This window comes from Rhinolophus ferrumequinum, chromosome 20, assembly GCF_004115265.2.
Source record: "Rhinolophus ferrumequinum isolate MPI-CBG mRhiFer1 chromosome 20, mRhiFer1_v1.p, whole genome shotgun sequence".
Taxonomy (NCBI): Eukaryota; Metazoa; Chordata; class Mammalia; order Chiroptera; family Rhinolophidae; genus Rhinolophus; species Rhinolophus ferrumequinum.
In genome coordinates, this window is record NC_046303.1 from 33,133,060 (window position 1) to 33,153,788 (window position 20,729).

At 36.4% G+C, this 20,729-nt stretch overlaps 1 protein-coding gene across 1 annotated transcript in view; it reads right to left on the bottom strand.

Moving 5' to 3' along the window:
* The window catches only part of VPS50 (VPS50 subunit of EARP/GARPII complex), a 116,033-nt gene extending 95,554 nt beyond the window's left edge, over nt 1-20,479 (bottom strand). The window contains exons 1-2 of the mRNA XM_033088693.1: nt 20,341-20,479; nt 13,659-13,727 (exon numbers count right to left, since the gene is read on the bottom strand). Of these exons, the coding sequence (XP_032944584.1) occupies nt 13,659-13,727; nt 20,341-20,373 (102 nt within the window). The 5' untranslated portion in view covers nt 20,374-20,479. The remainder of the gene's footprint in view (nt 1-13,658; nt 13,728-20,340) is intronic.
* Nucleotides 20,480-20,729: the final 250 nt, after the last annotated feature.

Genomic DNA, 20,729 nt, shown 5'->3' on the forward strand with positions numbered 1-20,729 from the left:
CAGAAAACAGGAAAGTTCATGGAAAATTAGGAAATAGCCAAACACTAGAAATTAAAAGGACCAGTCAGTTTGAAGATTCAGATTTTACTTTCAATTCCTTGTGTGTCAACTAGTAGTTGAGAGAACTTAGATGTTTAACGAAATGAAAAAAAACCAATGTAATCATCTAGTATCTGTCATACATACATATCACATATATACACGTTTTCGTCATTTAACGTCATTCTAAAATCTGTTTCACCAAAGATTAAACAGGGAACATCTCAATGACTTTGGGTCACAATCAGAATCGGAACCGTGAGCAGCAGACATCCTTTCTTCTGCTGAAAATTTCACTGCTCAGCTAAGAAACCCTGGCTCCAGAAAAGGTTCACAAAAGGTTCACTTAGCTGTGCAAGTCTACGAGATTTCCTTCAAGTGTACTTACTAATACTGTAATTAATGATCAGATTATGAACCTAAAGCTCTGTATTTGATACAATGCTTATTTTTAATGATACAGAATGGGGTTTCGGTGAATTTATATAAAGAGCTTGACAGACAAATCCCTACCCCTAATGTCAGCATCTTATCCTACACAATTTCACTGCATAATTAGATAAGCCTTCAGTTAATTGAGAAATTTCAGTAATCCAGATACCCACTGTCTGCCAAACTAATTAATCAAGATATTATTATAGACATAACAATTTAGCCATTTGATTTTATATTCAAATTAATCTCAAATGCATTTAAGTACACAAAAAGAAACTAGTATTTTAAATCATTTTGCAGTTATTAAAAGAATACTTAAAAATTCTTAAAGAATCATCACTAACTAAATACCCAAAAATTATCTGGTCAACTAGAGGACATTATTTTTCCAGAGGTACTCTAGATTATTTTATTGCAAGGCATATTTTTCATTTATAAAGAAAGCCTCATATTAAAAAGAGCCTTACAGCTTATATATCCCTTAGATTTCAATTTATGTCAAATTTGTAAAACTACTAACTATAAAATTATCTCCTCTTAGTAGATTCAAGCTAAAATGTTAGAGCAATAAATCTGAAACTCAAGAGAATATTTAACTGCTTAAATTTAAAATTGCAGTAAATTTAAAAGAGAATAAATACGACATGTAAAAAAAAATCAAAACTGCATATAATTAAAAGTACATGAAATAGAGAATGCTTCTTCAGTGCTCAACTCAATTTATAAAATACACTAACAAAAAAGATCAAACATACAGCCACCACCGATTTCGCATCCAATTAGTTACTATGAGGACAGTAAGAAACCATCGTCCTATCAGGAGGAGCTGTATTCCTGTGAGGTTTAGCTACAACACACTAATCTGAGTAGCACTGGACAACAGCACTGAGGAAGAGATTTGGGTTAAACCTACACCACCTGCAGAAGGTTCCCACAGGCAATGCCTCCCTGCATCCGATGGAAATTTGAAATAACAGTGAGCCATGAAATAGAGATCAGAAATTCCTGGCAATCTCCCTCTCTAAAAGTCCACCGGCATTTGAAGTATCAGCTTCAAATGCTGCAAGCTGAGGGAATAAAGCCCAAATGAGGATATGGCAATGTTGCCTCCCTAGGAATTCCACAGCCACTAGCAACAAATGTACTTGGCACCATTCAAAAAAAAAAGAAAAAGAAATGAAGATTATGAAAACTGCTAAGATTGAAAACCATCAGGTATGGAGCTAAGCCAAAAATTCAAATAGACTGCAATGAATGAGCACTTTCATCTTAAATGTATAAATGCGAACCTCCACAGAGATTCTCCATATACTTCCTAATCAATTGATCTAAAGGTAAAGACACTTAGGTTTTAGTTGCAACTCTGCTATTAACCTTGAGCAACTTACTTAGTCTCTCTCTCCCTGCCTAGCTTTCCTCACCTATAAAGGACACACGGACGGAGGGACACACACACACACACACACACACACACACACGTACACATGTACATGCACTCTCAAAATGACACTGAAACAAATAACCAAAGTTATAAGAATGCCAAAGGGAAAACACCATTTCATTTATAAATATCTCACAAGCGTACATTTCACAAATGTGATGAATCTGTAAAAAAGAGTACAATCTGTATATGTATCCAAAAGGTCAAATGCCATTCCTTCCTAGAGAACTAAGCAATTATATCACAGAGAACAGACAAACCCATATAATTTCAAAGAACTGACATGTAACACTTGACACTCTAAGTAAACTGGAATAGGAGAAGAATAACACCAACAAAGGTGGAGAAAGAAAGAGCACACAAAGTAGGATTCAATCCAAATCAAATGCCCAACACTATATTCCTATAAAATATCCTCTCCTTTCAAACAACTTAGTATTAATAGCTGCTGTGTGAAAGCATAAATCTGAACTCATTCTGACAAACTTCATTCTGCTTAGAATCCCGATCACCCTTTAATCCCACTGCATGAGGGGGCTCTAAGACTGTTTCTCCTAATCATTCCTAAATGCTTCATTGCTGTTTGCTGAGATTTCTTCTTATTCTCCATCATTATGCTCTGTAGTGCCAAGGCACACTGTAGATAATCACTCATCAAACTAAAATTAATTACACAGTGAATTACATTCTTTTTTTTTTAAAGGAATATAAGAAAAAGAAAGGAAACAACATTTTCTTGTTCTGATAGTGAAATTTTCCCACAAACTCTGAATAAAAGGTTTATCTCTTCTAACTAGAAATAAAAATAAATATTAGATGATTTTAGGGAATATTTTATGCTTGCAAATTAGAAAAAATTAACAGAGACATCTAGATTGCATATTCTTAGCACAATTACTCCCTAATTTTGCCATTATATAAACTGGTTACCTAGGACTGGAGACTTACAAAAATGCGTAATTCTTTACCTAAAACAGAAACAAATTTGCAAACCAATATATATGTATGAGGCAAAATTTTACATAAACAAAATGAACAAAAGATTTCCTACAAAAACATTTAAAAGGCAAAATCAGGGGAATAGAAAAACAAATGAAACTCCTTACACCATATTAAAATATGTGACTATATTTTTAAAGTTACAATACTATTAGGTACTTACGCTAAGTTGGGAATAAAATACTTCAGTCCTACTGACTAAATATGACTAAAAATTTTCAAGGATTTTATTTTTATAGTAAATTTTATGTCACATAGTAACTAATAAAATACATAGCATCATTAGTAGAGGTATAACTGCTCTATAAAACTTGAAAATCCAAAAGCAATTTGTCAACAAATACAGACCATCAACTATGCCACAAATTGCCTGCTAATGGTAGTCAACTACACCTAAAATAAAAAGTATATCAATATCAGCCCAGAATTAAAGCTGGAGAAAAACTACAATTGAAGTAATAAATTGTAAAGGGGCTAAAACCAAAAGTTCCTTTGGCAAAGAAGTACAAATCAAATCTCTCTCCCATCCACCATTAGGAAATAACCTGCCTACCTTCAAAGCTCTATTACCTTACCTTTCCCAGTCAAGTCATATATTTCAATTTGACAATTTTTTTAAATTCCCAGAATGTAAAAATTCTCCACACTAGGTCATCCAGAAACAACGATGAGTAAAATATAGCTTTTCCCTCAAATAGTTGCTAAAGTAATCAGGAGATCAGATAAATAAACAACAATAATGCAAGGCAGAACTTAAGGGAGATACAGCAAAACAAAGGGAATCAACGGACAGTGAGTTCACATCTGAGAGAAGAGGTGGCATTTACAGAATATGAGAACAGGTAAATTTCACATTTGAGAAACTGGGGGAATAAGGTTACAAATATAAGATAAAGCATGAGTAAAAATATCATGGTGGGAAAGCATACAACAGGTTAAGCAACAGAGAGTAGCTTCCGGCAGGGTAGAAAAATGTCATGGGGGAGAGCGTGCATGTACACCACGAGGCAATAAAATGCAACAATTGCGATTTTTTTAATCTAATATGTTTTTATATACACTAGAACCATATTTTTCCTTTACTAAAAATATAATAAGTTTAACACTGTGACAGGTGCTATATCAAAAAAGCATAAATATACAATATTTTCTTAACATAATAAACCAAGCAGGATTATTTTAGGAAAGTGGTAGACAACAAGGAAGTTATTCAATATTGCAGAGACTGTCTTTTACAGCAGTCACAATACACTATAAGGTTGCATATAATACTACCTAGCCTATTTTTCTATTTTGACCATCTCTGAGATAAAGCCACATGAACATGCATATAAAAATGCACGTCATAAATGTAACTTTATGAAAAATGAAGGAAAACAATCAGAAATTTAAGTCAACATCTTTGATTCTAACCAAGCCTTTTTTCTTCTCAACATAACAAAAGGTTTTATGAGAACTGAGGACTCAAGTCTATAAAACAATTGGAGCCCTCGAGTGTAAGGTGTTATATAAAACGTTTCCAGGATATTTATGATTTCTAAGAAACTAGGCTATATAACTTTACAAAGCAATTTCCCACTTAAGAGCTTATATCTTAAGGGAATGTTATTCAAGTTTAGGAGTGGGAGGAAAAAAAAGACTACCAATTTTGCATTTAACCACTTCTTTGAAATTATACAAAATAACACACTATTAAAAACACCAACCCAAGTTCAGGACTTTCAATTCTATTCACTTCTATAAATGTAAAAAGTTAGCTATGCCAACTTAACAGTTCTCCTTACCATTATTAAACACAATTCTCTCTTTAATTTTGAAAAGTAATTTAACCTAATTTTTAAACCCACAGAACAGCTTGGAAACTTATAATCTTCAGTAGCTTTTTATGCAAACAAAAAGATGAATGCAAAAATCTTTATTTCACAGGTCAGGTTTCAAAATCCCACAGAAAATTTATGGAATCAAATATGAAATGCAAACCAACTTAGATTTCTGTGCTTAGCTTATTAGACCACAGTTCAGATTACACACCTGAATGGAAGAATGAATTGTGTTTGGAGGGAGTAGGGGAGGAAAGGAAGAAATTTTACATTTGTATAATATGAATCTGGGTTTACCAAAATAAATCTTATCAGAAGCTTTTTTTTTTTCTGTTTGCATTTCTTCATCAGTCAACAAAAAAAAAATCTGTTCTGTTATAATAAATTCTAAAGATGGAAATCATAGTCTTATAAAAGTTAACATCACATTAGAGCTCTAATTAACAGCAAAAAAAGTTTAGCTACCAAAATCTATGCAGAGCTAACAGGAAGAACGGAAACATGAAGTTTTCAATATTCAATCAGCATTATAAAAATAATAAATCACTGAACAAAAATAGGTTTTCTGTTTCCAAATGAAACAAGGACTCAAGATCACAGATCCCCTAAAGCCATACATATACCATATAAGTTTGTAATGAATTGCCAGATGTCTGATTACGTGGGGAATTGGCAAATTTTCTTAAAATCCCACTAGAACGACAATAATAATCCATCAAAACAGCCGGTTCATCAGTTTGTTTGTGTGTTTTAAATAGCTTTTAAAGCTTACGCTGTTTTTCTTCAGGCTTTCAGTGCCATCTAGTGGAATACTGATGAGGTTACAGTTTCTAAAAGTTTCAGCAAAGTGATTTATGAATTTTTATAAAAGATTCGGAAAGCGACATTTTATTCCAGTTTTATAACACACGTATGTGATAAAAATAATGCATTTTAATAAATTTCTATACAATAGTAGCATTCCAAATATACACAAATTTGTTTTTAAAGAAATCGATCATGAATAAAAACTGATTTTATTCATAGAATTGTACTGAGTTAACATGTACTAAAAACACAAAATCAGAAAGTGAAAATTTCATATTTGATACTCTGCCAAATATTTTTTTAGTTACTTCTCTCATTCCATAATTATATTTTAACAAGTATTTTCCTAAATTCATTTCTATGAAAAAGGAAAACATTAAAGATAATAGCTTTAGAGACATCAAATACATTTTTTAAAAGCTGTCATTAAAAATTTCTCAGCTTCAGTGAACATCATAATGTTGTTTGGCACGTGCCTGTCCATTTGGAAGTTAATGCTAAAGAAAAGACACATCACACATTGACGTACAGAGAGAAAAATCCACTGTGTCCATCTTAATTTTGTTTTCCTTTTAGGATTCAAACGTCTCATCAGAACCTCTCTCTCAAAAAGAAATACCATTTAATTCTGAGAAAAGAAACATCACAGCACCGTCAATCCCAATGTCTAAAAACCAGTCTTCCAATTCTTTCACCTTTGACATCCAATAAAATCCTCAGTCCTAAATTCTGCTTTTAAAATGTCTCTCAAAAATTTGACCTTTCTCCCTTTCCTAAATTTCATGTTCTTATCCTCTTCTTAATCAGTATCCTAGTATCCGGTCTTTCCTCTCAAAAATCTACCTGTACACTAGTTATCCTTCTAAAACAAATGAATCACCAACTCTAGAAGACCCTGCACTCACTTCTACCTACTCCTCCTCCTCCCCTAGCTGTGCTCCCACCGTGCCTACGTTTATACAGACCTCTATTGTACTTACACTACTCTGCAATTACCTATTTCTGCTTGGCACTCCTACATTGGTTGAGATAGGAACAATCTTATACCTCTTTGCATCTTCAAAACTTAGTAACTACAGCTCAATACATGAATGCCCAATGCACTGCATGAATGATCTTTTATGATTTGCTATACAAAAAGGCTATTTCAAAGCATCTGAAGCCAAGAGAAGTGTAAGTAATTTCATTAATGGTTAAAAACAACACAGCTGATAATTATAATTATAATAACAATTATAATTTGATAATTATGATTATAATCATAATTAGAAGTATTTATTGGTAGTCATGAGTGACTAAGAAAAACTAAACGATTTTGCAGATCCATAGTTACAGACACTCTTGATACCACCTTCGGAAGACACCTTTTTTAATGATACATAATCCTAAATTGAAAGTTTTTATCCCAATTACTAAAACCAAAAAAGTCTCCTAGTCATAAACTTCAATACTATTCTGTTTAATACAGATACCAATATGCTTACTCATCTCCTACAGAACTGCTTAGTATATTTTTTGAATGTATATTTTATATCATATCTCTCCTAAAATATTTCAATATAGAAAATAGAGCTAAAAGGGCACTTAAAAATCATCTAGCCTAATCACATCTTTTCACAGATGAGGACAACGAGGCAGAAAGCAATTAAAATGACTTCCCTTTAATAAGTTGAATATTTAAAGTCATTATTAGAACCTATTAGGTTGATGCACAAGTAATTGTGGTTTAAAAAGTTAAAAATAATTGCAAAAATCGCAATTACTTGTGCACCAACCTAATAGCTCTTATTTCATCACGTGGCCACGCAGCGGCCTACCCGTCTGTCTCCTTGTACCTGCCCCTAAAGAAAGGACAGTTTGTGAGACAGATCCTTTCAGGGACCTTGCTTCACCTTTGTGTTTGCACCTTATGTCTCCGTTTGGTCCAAAAAGATGGCTGGTCAGCCAATGACGAGTAAGATTCCCCACGGTGGTTGGGGGGGGGACGGACAATGACAACCACGACAACACGACAACTCAAGCCAGGCGCAGTCGAGTGGGGACCAACAGGAGTACCCACGGGGTTCATAGAGGTGGACACAGGCCCTCACCTTCCTCCAGCTAAGGAGAGGCTCTGCCTCTGTGGCTGCATTCCTTCCCACCACCTGCAGGGGAGGAGATTCAATGGTGTGCTCTCCATCTATTCGTATGCATAACGGTTTTGTCCCTTGGGGAAGTACATACATCACATACAACCTGAGACTTAAGGTCCAGTTGCCTGCAGGCAAGAGTGATTGGCTTGAATCAGTTTCCTATTATGATGTATGGGATTCACAGATCTTGAGATTGACAAGCTTTACCCACACCTAACTGATAAAAGCTACTGCTAGGCCGATTAGGCACCCCAGCCCAGTCCTTGAGGCTGCAGGTCCCTTGGCCCCTCCTAAACTCTATTCACGGCTACTGTCTTTTCTTAACCCTGTGCCGCCCTCCTCGCTCCCCACAACCCTCTTTGCGCAGGCGACACCATTACACTTGATTCATATCGTGGTAAAATTCTGCAAACAAAGCTCTGTAATTAATGTATAGTTTTACGATTCTTTTCATAGATGCTAAGAAGTCAAGTCAAATCCATTTATCTTGGTTCACAGAAGTATTTTAAATGCTAGAAAACATTCTGCCCAAACTCCCTCAATGTTATAAAATAGAAATGCTACAGAGTAGGCAAATACTAATAAATATTTCTAGAATGAATTAAGTCAACAAAAACACTTTCTTATATTTAGAAAAACATAGTTTCCAGTTTTGAATGCAAGACATTTCTTTTGTCCCTTTTCCCCTATATTTTTCTTTAATGAAAAAAAATCAAAGGCTTAGCTAAACGAATCATATAATAGTAAACATAGCCCAGTCCTATTTGTATTTATAAGTTAATAAAGTCAAGGCTTTAAAAAGAAACCTTATCTTTAAAGAATAATATCAAGAGGCAATATTTCAATAAAAATTCATAAAACAATATTAATGAGTACTTTCTTGAAATAGGTAACTATACGCTATACAACCACAATAGAAAGTGTTTAAAGATAGATGTAGAGTTAAAAGGTTATGAATACTGATATTTTTATGTTTTTAATCAAGATTTAACGAATACTCTCACAGTTCTAGTAAGTTCTGTAACTACTAAACATGTGGCTATTGCTATTATTATATACTATAATAAATTTTGTTCGTAATTCTTGTAGCTGATTAAGTAAAAACCTGTCACATATTTCTAAAAGTGTAAATGTCTTTAAATGGTTAACAAGTTTAGTCTGTAAATACTACCTAAATTAATTTCTTACACCCTTACCTCTGCATGAAAAATCTTCTTAATTTGAAATATAAAAGAGTCTATTTTCCAGGAATAAAATTTTCGGTCATCACTAACTCTTCATTCTAATTTTCCCCACAAAAATTGTGGCTCTACATTTGAATAACCTGGGGCTCTCTAAACACTGGCTCCATCCCACACACTGTGATTTAATTAGAATGGGGTATGGCCTGGGTACTGGCAATTCTAATGTGCAGCAAATTTGGTCACCACCGACCTTGGCTCTGAACTATATAAGCTAAGATTTTTGAAATCTGTCACAAACTTTCCTTCCCTATGCCAAGTTTTATATGGAATCCTAATTTTCTTTTTTACTTTTCTATATTATTTTTCTCTACCAAAATTCCAAATTTTCAATATATGGTTTATTTGATGCACATCTCTTAAAATGGGATACCGTGTCATCTTGTCTATAAAAAAACCAGATGATTTCTAAGGTTTCTTCCCACTCATAATTTATATACCATATTTCCCAGAAAATAAGACCTAGCCAGACCATCAGCTCTAATGCATCTTTTGGAGCAAAAATTAATATAAGACCCAATCTCACATTATATTATATAAGACCCGGTCTTATTTTACTATACTTTACTTTATACTTTACTTTTACTATAAGTAAAATAAGACCGGGTCTTAATATTAATTTTTGCTCCAAAAGACGCATTCGAGCTGATGGTCCTACTAGGTCTTATTTTCGGGGAAACACAGTAGGTGCCATGCTGTACATTACATCCCTTACTGTACATTACATTATTTACTTATTTTATAACTGGCAGTTTGGACCTTTTCACTCCCTTTACCCATTTCCCATTTCAGCCCTTCACCCCTCACCTCTGACAACCACCAATTTGCTCTCTGTATTTTTGAGCTTTGGTTTTTGGGGTTTTATTGTTGTTTTTATATTCCACGCATAAGTGAGATCATACAATATTTGTCTTTCTCTGCCTGACTTATTTCACTGAGCATCATACCCTTGAGGTCCATCTAATGTGTTGCTGCAAATGGCAAGATTTTATTCTTTTTTATGACTAAATAGTATTCCATTGTGTATATATACCACATTTTTTAAATCCATTCATCCATCGATAGACACTTAGGTTATTTCCATATGTTAGCAACTGTAAACGTTGCAAAGAACATAAGTGTGAATATACTTCTTTGAGTTAGTGTTTTCGTTTTCTTCAGATAAATACCTAGAAGTAAAATTGCTAGATCATATGGTAGTTCTATTTTAATTTGGGAGGAACCTCCATACTGTTTTCCATAGCGGCTGCACCAATTTACATTCCCACCAACAGTGTATGAGGGTTCCCTTTTCTCCACCTCCTCCCCAACGTTTGTTACCTCTTATCTTTTTGCTAAAACCCAGTAGAACAGGTGTGAGGTGTGAGGTACTATCTCTCTGTGGTTTTTATTTGCATTTCTCTGATGATTAGTGATGATACATATTTTAAATGATTTATTTTTATATAATTGCTTTAAAATTAATGTTGCAGCTAGTTCTTGATGACCTGAACTTTAATGGCTTCAAAAACATGATCTCTATTTAAGTTTTTCAAATTATTAAATAGTACTTCAACAAAATATAAAAGATTAATTTGAAATGATTATTTCACAATAAGCTTTTCCTTTAATAAAAAATATAGATTGTGAACAGAAAATATAAGCAGAAACAGGTACCAAACAGAAAAAGTGACCAAAAAAAAAAAAAAAAAAAAAAAACCCACAGTCAAGGTTAATACTACCTTCTGGTCTCACACCTCATACACCTGCTAGAATGGCTACTTTCAAAAAGACAAGCGACAACAAGCCCTGGCTAGGGTGTGGAGAGAAGGGAACCCTTGAGCACTGTTGGTGGTGATGTAAACCAGCACAGCCAGTATGGAAACAGCATGGAGGTCCCTCAAAAAATTAAAAATAGAACTACCATATGATCCAGCAATGCCATTTCTAAGTATTTATCCAAAGGAAATAAAACAGGATCTTGAAGAGATATCTACACCCCCATTTTCAGTGTCAGTCAATTAATGAATGGATTAAAAAAAAAATTTGCACACACACGTACACACACAATGAATATTATTTAGCCATGAGATAGAAGGAAATCCTGCCATTTGCCACAACATGAATGGACCTGAGTGCCTTACACTAAGTAAAATAAATCAGACAGAAAAAGACAAATACTGTATGATCTCACTTATATGTGGAATCTGAAAAAGCAACTCATGGAAACAAAGACCAGAATGGTGGCTGGGGGAAATGAGGAGATGTTGGTTAGAGAGCACAAACTTCTAGTTATAAGATGCATAAGTTCAGGGAATCTAATAATAAGTTTAAAAATGAAAATAAATATAATATGACCTAACTATAAGGTAATATCTAAGTTGTGAAAAATACTCAGCATTCAAGATATACCACGCTATTGAGGGGGAGCAAAATTTGCCACCCTAAAATATGTCTCTTTGGGATATTGATTATTTTAAGCTGGTTATTTTTAAGAAATGAAAGACTTAGAAACTTTGACCTTCCCCCTAACTGCGGAAAAGAATTTAGATAGAGGACCTGCTTAAGGAAGGGAGTTGTCATTATATATGACTTAGTTCACTATGAATTAGTATATGACACACAGGGAAGAAGCTAGCAAGGCCCGAAGTCCTCTCTGTGTCCCATTGTGAAAAACAGCCAAACACCTATGTACCAAACATCTGCTTTTCCATCTCTAGGTGAACTGTCTTCCTGCCCTTTGAAGTCTCAAACCACTACTCCCCTTTCTGCTTAGCTCAAGATGCCATGTGAGCCTCAACTGCCCAATTTGTCCCCTGGTCCCATATTCTTACAGAACCTCGGGTGCACATACATAATAAATTTGGTTGTTGTCGCCCATTGATCTGTCTCACGTCAATTTGATCATTGGACCAGCTAGAAGAACGAAGAGGAAAGGGGAGAGATTTCCCCCTCCCCTACACTATGCTGTGTATGAAATTTCTGAACATGAGTCCTCTTAACTCTTAATTTCAGGACTGACTGCAAACTGCACCCATGGCAAACTTAGTCTGGAGCTTTGCCACTCTCTGGACCCAGCAACTTTGAAGTTCTCAAAACCCCCCAGAGTAGGAGCAACTCGGCTCACCCTGCAGCAATAGTGATACACAGGAGAAAACAAATAGGCACAAGAAGCTTATAAGGCTTTCTTACTGTAAGGCTAAATTTAAGCTTAGAGCACTAATATTGATTTTACTTTTAACTTTTACAATTTAGCTAACTTAGCTTCTTAATGTGTCAACTCACTAAATAAGCAGCAAAAGCATAACTTATACCAATTTGTAGCTCTTTTAGACGCAGCCCAGGCTTAACCTTCACCTTCCCATTTACATTTGCTGACCTTGTGGTACCAGATGTGTCTCTCTACCTGGAGCCAGTCATCTGAAAAGTACACACCACTGGTCACTGACGGAGCTAAGGTGGGGACTCAGTAAGAACACCATGTAATGAGACCATCATAAATTTACAGCCAACCACCACTGGAAAAACATCACGACTCATGGTTTACAGACAAGAGAACGGTCTTAGGCAATACATTCATGTATTTCTTTAAAGAGGCTCACTCATCAATTTTACATCGGCTCTGAAACATCAAATGCAATCTAATTCAAGTCATGTTCATAAGGCATAAGCTTTTTTTCTTAAATCAAAGAAATAAAGAGAATTATTTGTCAATTAGGATTTACAGTTATCTTTTAGTTCCCAATTTCATCACATTCAATAATCTTTTATAATATTATATAAAACTATTCAAAATGCCTCTTAAAAAGGCTTTTGCCTGAGCCATTTCCTGCAAAAGGGTTGGCTAGAATGTTATATTTGGAGGAAATGTTTGGGTCTGACCTAAAATGAAGGCTAAGCAGTGAATATAAAATTCTCCTAGGAGGTAAGTAAGGCACCTCAAAGAAATTATCCTCCTAAGCCAGCTGACACTGACATGTGACAAGAGGCTTCATGACTGCTGATCAACAGAAACAAACACAAACACTATGTATTAAGATGCCAGCCACAGAAAACAAACAGTAGTTTCGAATCTGATCCTCAAAATGAAAATCACAAAAGCAGATACTCAGAAAAAGAGGCTTTGATCTGCAATGGAGCTGCTATTCACAGAGACAGCTCCAGTGGCAAGGGCCCCAGTGAGAACCAGCAGGAATTTCTTTATTTAACAATGGTTAATAATTCTCCTGAGGGGAAGCCAGCTAGCTTTCCAACACCACCTATTAAATTTGTAAACTAAATTCACATGAATATCAGAGGATTAAAATCTAAGATAGCTACAATTTAGCGTAAGTTATGCTTTAGCTACTTATTCAAAAATCACTGCTCTGTAACAAAAACAAATTAACTACGATTTTTGCCTCAGAGTATAAAATGCCTTACAGTATAAAAGTATTTTATTTGATTTCTCCAAATCACAGCAGATATGTCAACACGTTTCATCTATATAACTGCTTTCAGGCTAAGAATTTGATGCAATAATAAACTCTAAATTTATCAATTTTATGTTTTCTGCTTTACTATAATGAATTATAATACTGCATCCCAATGAGTAATGAAAGCAAAAACAAGCCCGAAACCTACTGTACTATACAAATTTACCCTGCTTATCATAACAGCCATTTGCCTGTGGGAAGGAAAAGCTTCTGTGAATCAATTATTATCCAAAGACAATAACATTTTCTTAAGGAAGTGAAAAGTGTGGCTCACACATATAGGTCAATACCTTTCCGGGGACGCGGAGACTCTCAATGGCACCAAGGTCACTGAGGCTCTCGGGAGGGCTTTTCAGACCCTTAAAAACAAAAAAACAAAAATAGAAAGAACTTTAATTTTGCTGCAGAACCATAATATGACAGAACCTACTAAAATACAAATCACCATTTTAAAAATAGAAATTTTCCTTCTTTAAAATATACAGAACACACGTTGAAAACCTGTCATTCAACACTATTATTAAACCAAGTAAAGATGTACTTAAAATAAAAGTATCATATGGCACCTTCATAACTAATGGTTGAAGTCTAACTTAACCACGATTTAAAAGTAACCAAAAGAAAAGAAACTTGAGTGACAAAAAGCATACCATAAAAGCCCTTAATCTATTAATCATTACCAAATTCACCTGGTAAAAACGTCCAAGTATTATGATTCAACTGAGCAAATCAAAGATTTCTAAATAATACTAATTGCTTAATTAATATGTAAGGAATCCCTTGATTTTACCTGATTACTTTTCACCAATGCACCCAATTTATACTGCATAACTGAGACTTGAATCTCACGTCTCACTATTTCCTACAAGTTCTTTACCTCTTTGGTACCCGGTACTTTCTATAGTCACATCAACTGAGAGATTCTGAAAGTCTCATTTGTGCCAGGGAAAGTTATCAAGACAAAAAGAAGTTAGCCATTTAAATTTTTCTTTAAAAGCCTCTTTTTAAAAATAGGCTATTCACAGCAGACACCTAAAGTCCCTATAATATTAGTCTGTAAGCAAAATTAGCTGGTACATGAATTTGAGGAGAAATTTATGCTACAGTCAAGTTTTCGTCCTTTAGGTGCCCTATGTTGGTCCTTTGGTGCCCTTAGTAATCAAAATATATGGTACACTTAGATTGAATACTTGAGGCTTAGAGCAGAACTTCCTCGTTTTTAAATTTTAGAGGTATTATTATATCTTCCCTATTATAAAATACTACCAGTCAGATCTACAATTTTTACGACAAGGTATTCTGCATCACCCCCAAGTCTTCCACTACCCCCGGAATACTCCACCCAGCGTTCTCTCTCTCTCTCCCCTCTCTCCTCTCACATCACCCTCTCAAGAAGCCAATACCCTCCTTTCAGAATGAACTCCTTTATGCAGTCTTTCTAAACCCCTGTGCTTCAAAGAACACGCTATTTCTCAGTATTGTCCATGGATCGCCTCCATCAACCTCACCCGGAGAATTCTTTAAACAAGATTCCTGGGCCCCACCACAGATGTAATGAATAGGTAAATCTGGATTAGAACCAGGATCTGCACTTTAACAAGCAACCCAGGTGACTCATAACCACTAAGGTTTTAGAAACCCACCAAGACATTTTCCAACACAACACTTCCACCACAGTAGGAGAGTTTTAAATAGTAAATGTCTCTTTCTCTCCCAGACCGGAAGTCCCAAGAGAAGGGAGAAACCAAGTGTTATTTGCCACTAGCAAAGTTCCAGGAACAGAGTAAACACCAAAGACATTAGAAAATTTTTCAGCAGAAGTCCTTGGTCATGGTCCAATCTCCAACTAATTAGAATATTGTTCCCATGGGAACACGCAATTGCCTTTAAAATGAGGTTTCCAGGGAAGTCTGGTAGAATAAGAGAAGCATAATGAGGTTTACTGTCTTACAATGAGTGAGGAAACAAAAGTATGTAACTACTCATGTGTGTTTGTTCTTCCTCGTCCCAATTTCTCACCAAGGGTCAACATGAAAGCAAAGTACCAAAAGTGGTAGAGAAGGCAAGGTTGGCTTAGAGAACTAAACTTCTATCTATATTACATACATGCACATATATACATACATACATACACATGGACAGGAGTAACACTTCCTCATTTGACTCACAATCACAACAACCCTTAAAATACCTTTTAAAAATATGATTGCCATGCCTTTTAAACCAACATTGTAAAAAGTATAGATTTATTTAGCCCATCTAACAGAAATCCTGGGGGAATACATCACGTGTAATTTTCTCTTTGCCCAGAGCTGCTCAGTAAAGAAACCAGAGCCTGAAATGTAAACAAGTGATACACTCATATACCAATATCTAGAAAAAGGCCTTACCTCCAAATTAGTCACCACACACAATAACTGGCCATTAATACACGGCAACTTTCCACCAAATGTACAAAATAAAAATAATAAAAACTGGAAACCCTACACACATGTTAGGAAGCAGGGGAGTACAGTGATCCAAGGAACGGGCTCTGTGGTCTTGAATAAGTCACATAACCTACCTGTCATTTCATTCTAATGATGGTATATAAGGAGCAAAGGCGATGACGTATGTTAAAGGCCAAACACGGTGTCTGCTACAAGAATTCTTTAAGTGTTAACCATTATTCTATTATACATGCTGTTATCACAGACAAATGCTTTCCTTTTATCTTATCAAAACAGAAGCAAAAAATTACATAAGTTTCTCAAAGCACAACATCTGACACTCAACTGCATTTTAGGATTATAGATGTTGAACTCTTTGATTTGCAATTTTATAAATTTCTGCTAAGCAATATGAAGTCATCATTTTTATCTTCACCTCTTAAAGCAGGAAGTCATGGTTATAACTAGTACTCTGCATTTATTAAATTGAAACTTTCACTGTAATCATTAACCATTAATGATTAATCATTAACCATTAATCGTTTGGTTTTTGTTTTGATAATTTGCCATTTAAATTTATACAAAATTCAGCATAAATTAACACCTGCCTCTGCACTTTATTTCTTCGCTCAAATCAGACTAACACTTCAGACTACTTCTGTTATGTCCATATGAATCCTCAATTTCCATTTATGAGACCAGCTCCTTACATCCCAATGACCAAAAGGAGCATGTGACATGATTTGTTTCCCTCGCTTTTTAGCAAAACTCAGCAACAGACTGTTTGTCCTCAGTCCTGTTTCTCGAACCCACTCTACTAGGCTTTCTTCCCACCACTTCACATAAAGCACTGCTGTGGAAGCACCACTAACCTCCACGCTGCTCACTCCAAAGCCTCATTCTCATTTGCACCTTCCATGGCCCATTTGCAGCATTTAACCCAGCTCCCTCCTCTTTTAAATTCTTTCCTTGGCCTCCAGGTCCCGCTCTACTTGGCTGTCCTTTTAATGCAACATTCATCCAACAAGTATTTATTGAGCATCTGTTTACAGGACAGACACTCTTCCGGACGCTGCAGATTTCTTACCTCACTGGCAGCTCCTTCAAAATCTGCCCGGCTAGCTCCACTTTTCCCCCCGACCTTCAACACTGAATTCTCAAAAGCTCCAACTGTGGACTCTTGTTGTATCTACACTCATTCCGTTGATGATTTTAGCCAGTGTACATACCCTCTACATGCTCATAACTCCCAAATTTTTATCTATACCCTGGATTTCTACTCAGGAATTCAGACTCTTTTAGCCAACTGTTCATTTTCTCTCTCCACTTAAGTATATAAGAGGCTTTCAAATGAACAAGTCTAAAAACTTTCTCCCTTCCCTCAATCCGTCCCTCCCTCAGCCTTACCCACTTCATTAAACGGCAATTCCTTTCTTCCAATTACTAGGGCCAAACCATCTGGAGTCAAACTTGATGCTTCTCTTCCTCTCACAGCCCAAATCCAGTCTCTCAAGAAACCCTGTCAACTCTGCATTTACAATACAGCCACAATCTCGCACCACTCGCACCCTGGTTACGGCCCACACCCTCTCTCACTTGGATTACTGCAGTAACATCCCTATGGGCCTCCCTGGTTTTTGCTCTTTTTCCCTCTTCAATCCATAGGCAGACCGCAGAGATAGTGTGGGTTCGGCTCCAGACCACCGCAATAAAGCAAGTATCACAATAAAGCAAATCATAATCTTTTCCTGGCCTTCGTTTTGTAAAAAACACATCTGTGCAATAAAGCAAAACTCAATAAAACGAGGTATGCCTGTATTCTTAAAACATAGGCCAGAAATCTTTCTAAAGTATATGTAAAATTACATTCCTTCTCTGCTTGTTATTTCAATCAAAATAGAAGCAGGGCCTTGGTCTGAGTGAGGAGAAAAGCGTAGGAGATCAGGTCATGATGAAGTTCTGTGTATTCTGGATTCCTGCTCTCAGCTCTCCGACCTCATCTCCTCACTCCCTTCACTCCAGCCACACCAGCCTCTTGCTGTTCCTCAAAGTGCTCCTGCCTCAAGGGCTCTGCATTTGTTTTTCCTCCCTCCTGCAACGCTCCTTCCCACACATCCACATGGTTCACTTCCTTCAGGTTTTTACTCAAACGACACCTCCTCAGGGAGGCCTTCCACAGCACCCTATCCAAAATAGAAATGGCCCAAATTGCCAACACCTCCCAGGTTAGGACTCCCTAATCTCTTTCCCTCCAAAGCAGTTATCCCCATGTTTGCCTTAGCACTTGTCTGCTTTGTTCACTGAGGGATTCCCCCAAACTTACAATAGTGCCTGGCACGTAGTGCTCAATAAACATTTGTTGAATGAACTGAAAGAACAGAGGCCAGCATAATGGAGAAAGCAGAAGAGCAGGTCTTTAAATAGAGCTAACAAAGCCTGCTCTCCCACTCTATTCCAAATCAAGGTCCAAAAAAAACCTAAGTTTCATAGGCCTTGATTACACATCTCTCCATATTAACAATATATTAGCATATTCTATAGCCTCACACACACACACACACACACACACACACACAAAGAAACATCTTTGTATGTATTTATTTGTACCACTACTAAATAGAACCCAATAGTAAACAGCACTAAATAAAATCCCCAATGTAACTCTAGGTAGCACCCTACTTTCATACCTCATAGATTCAGGGACTATGAATTCATAATGATCAAATATGTGGAGGTCAAGCTTTAAACAAACATAATTAGGGTGACTTTAAAACTCTGTATAAAAGTCCTAATTTTACCTCACTTTTTACATAGTATAGTTGTGGCTTTTCATATGTGTTCTCTAGCTTTTTTTTTTCCACCCTGACTAAGCACAGATTTCACCTGCTCATATCCAATAAGCAGCTGACTGAGGCTGCAGTTACCATTATCAAAACAACTTCACTACACTTAGGAGACATAAACTAATTATCACTGGTATCTAGACATTTGTATTTTTTTCTCTCCCACTCATCACAAAATTTGGTTAAAAAACAATAAACCAACCAAAGTTGTTGTACAATGACGACGATGTTGACCACACTGCTTTGCACGGCAAGCAACATGAGAGAGCACCAATCTTAGCTGATGCACAGAAGTCCAAATTCAGCATTCCAAAGGCAGTTCAGGAGTATTAGTGGTATAACGTATGAAAGTTCATGTTGTTTTAAAAATCAAACAGATATCAAAGTCCGTCTGAAATCACTATTGTTTGAATTACTGCAACAGTCTGCTTCCAGCTGTCCTGCTTTCCCACCATCAATGCAGCCACTGAGATGATCTCTGTGATCAAGCACTTCCTTGGAAGATAAGGCCCAGGAACTGTGTTTGCTCCTTTATTTACACGTTTACCTGCATCATATCATACAAATTTCACCACCAGGCTAACGCCATGAGGTACATGTTATTATTGCTATTTTGAAGACGTGGTAACAGATGCTCAAAAAAGTTAGATGACTTGCTCAAGGTCACACAGCTACCATAGGATGGAGCAGGACCTGAACTCATTCTCAAGTGAGAAATGGTATGAAGCATAACACCAGTACTCAAGAAACGTGAAGGATTACCAAATGTTACTACCTTACTTAAATCTTTTCTTATTCACAGAACTTTTTAATTCTATGTTCATGACATTAACAATATTATTTGACAGGGGTAAAATAATCATGGAGGACTCATGTACTGTTCACCAGAAATCTACAATTTGTAACCTGTTCAGATATAAGAATGGCCAGTTCTAGTGAAACATTACAGTTTAAATAAATAAAGCTACCTAAAACCAAGTCATGATCAATAAGTACATAAAGGGAAATTTCTCCAACATCTTGCTTGAAGGAAGCTGAGCATTATGAGGAAGTCCCTAATATTTATAAGGTGGGATAGAAAATAGCCAGTGTTTATTCATGAATTATCATTCTGGAAAAAAATGAGACTATTATTTTGCCATGACAATGATAAAAAATAGCATTTCACAAAGAACTTTCACATACATTAGCTTATGATGAGTCTCATAACTGTGAGAATTAACAACAAAATTATTTTCATTTTCAGAAACTTAAGCAGCAAAGTTTGGGGACCAGCCAAAAATCATAAAGCTAGCTACCAATTCTGTCATCGAATCATCTCTGTTGCAAAGACCTCACCTCCCTAACCAGGCCACCTGCTCAAAGACGACAGACAGCTTGGATACGGGAACCTGCAAGGCAGGTGGGACTGTCAGTCGAAAGATGGCATATAGAAGAATAGGAGAGACAAAGCTCTGATTCCCTTATCGACGTCGTCTAAAGGAATGTCGCTAGGACACTGCTACCCCCTCGAGGCTGGTTCTGATCTGGATGGCTCAGGTGAGTGTTTCAGGGTGTGCACTGCACTGTCTTCCCAGTACCTAGACACCTGCCACCACCTATAAATTAGGTCTCCTCCCGCCGCGGCCCAGGGGCAGAACATCTTGGCTCCACACCCAGTGGAGATGAAGGAGGCCTTTACTTCAGCCCCCGCGACTTACCTGTCGGGTCATAAGAGATTTGATTTTTTGCATGTCGAAATCGTGACAGGGGTACCCTGCCGCAAAGAACTAACAAATCACACCAAACCACCATACAGCTGGCCCCGACACAAGGAAGCCATAGTGAGTGATCACGTGAACCTGCCGGCCTTTCCTTTCCCTGGGCATGCTGGGAACTGTAGTGTTCCGCCTGTCGCCGGCTTCCGCTACGGAGGAGAGAGGAGAGTCCAGGTACTACATTTCCCAGGAAGCAAAACAGCCGGCGCTTCAATTAAGCCTGCAAATCGTCTGCACAACCCCGTCGACCGCCGGTCTTTACAAAGATATTTGCTCTCGGTAGCTCTGCTTCGGCAAGGCTAAAACCTAACTCATAGGTGACGAAGCATTGA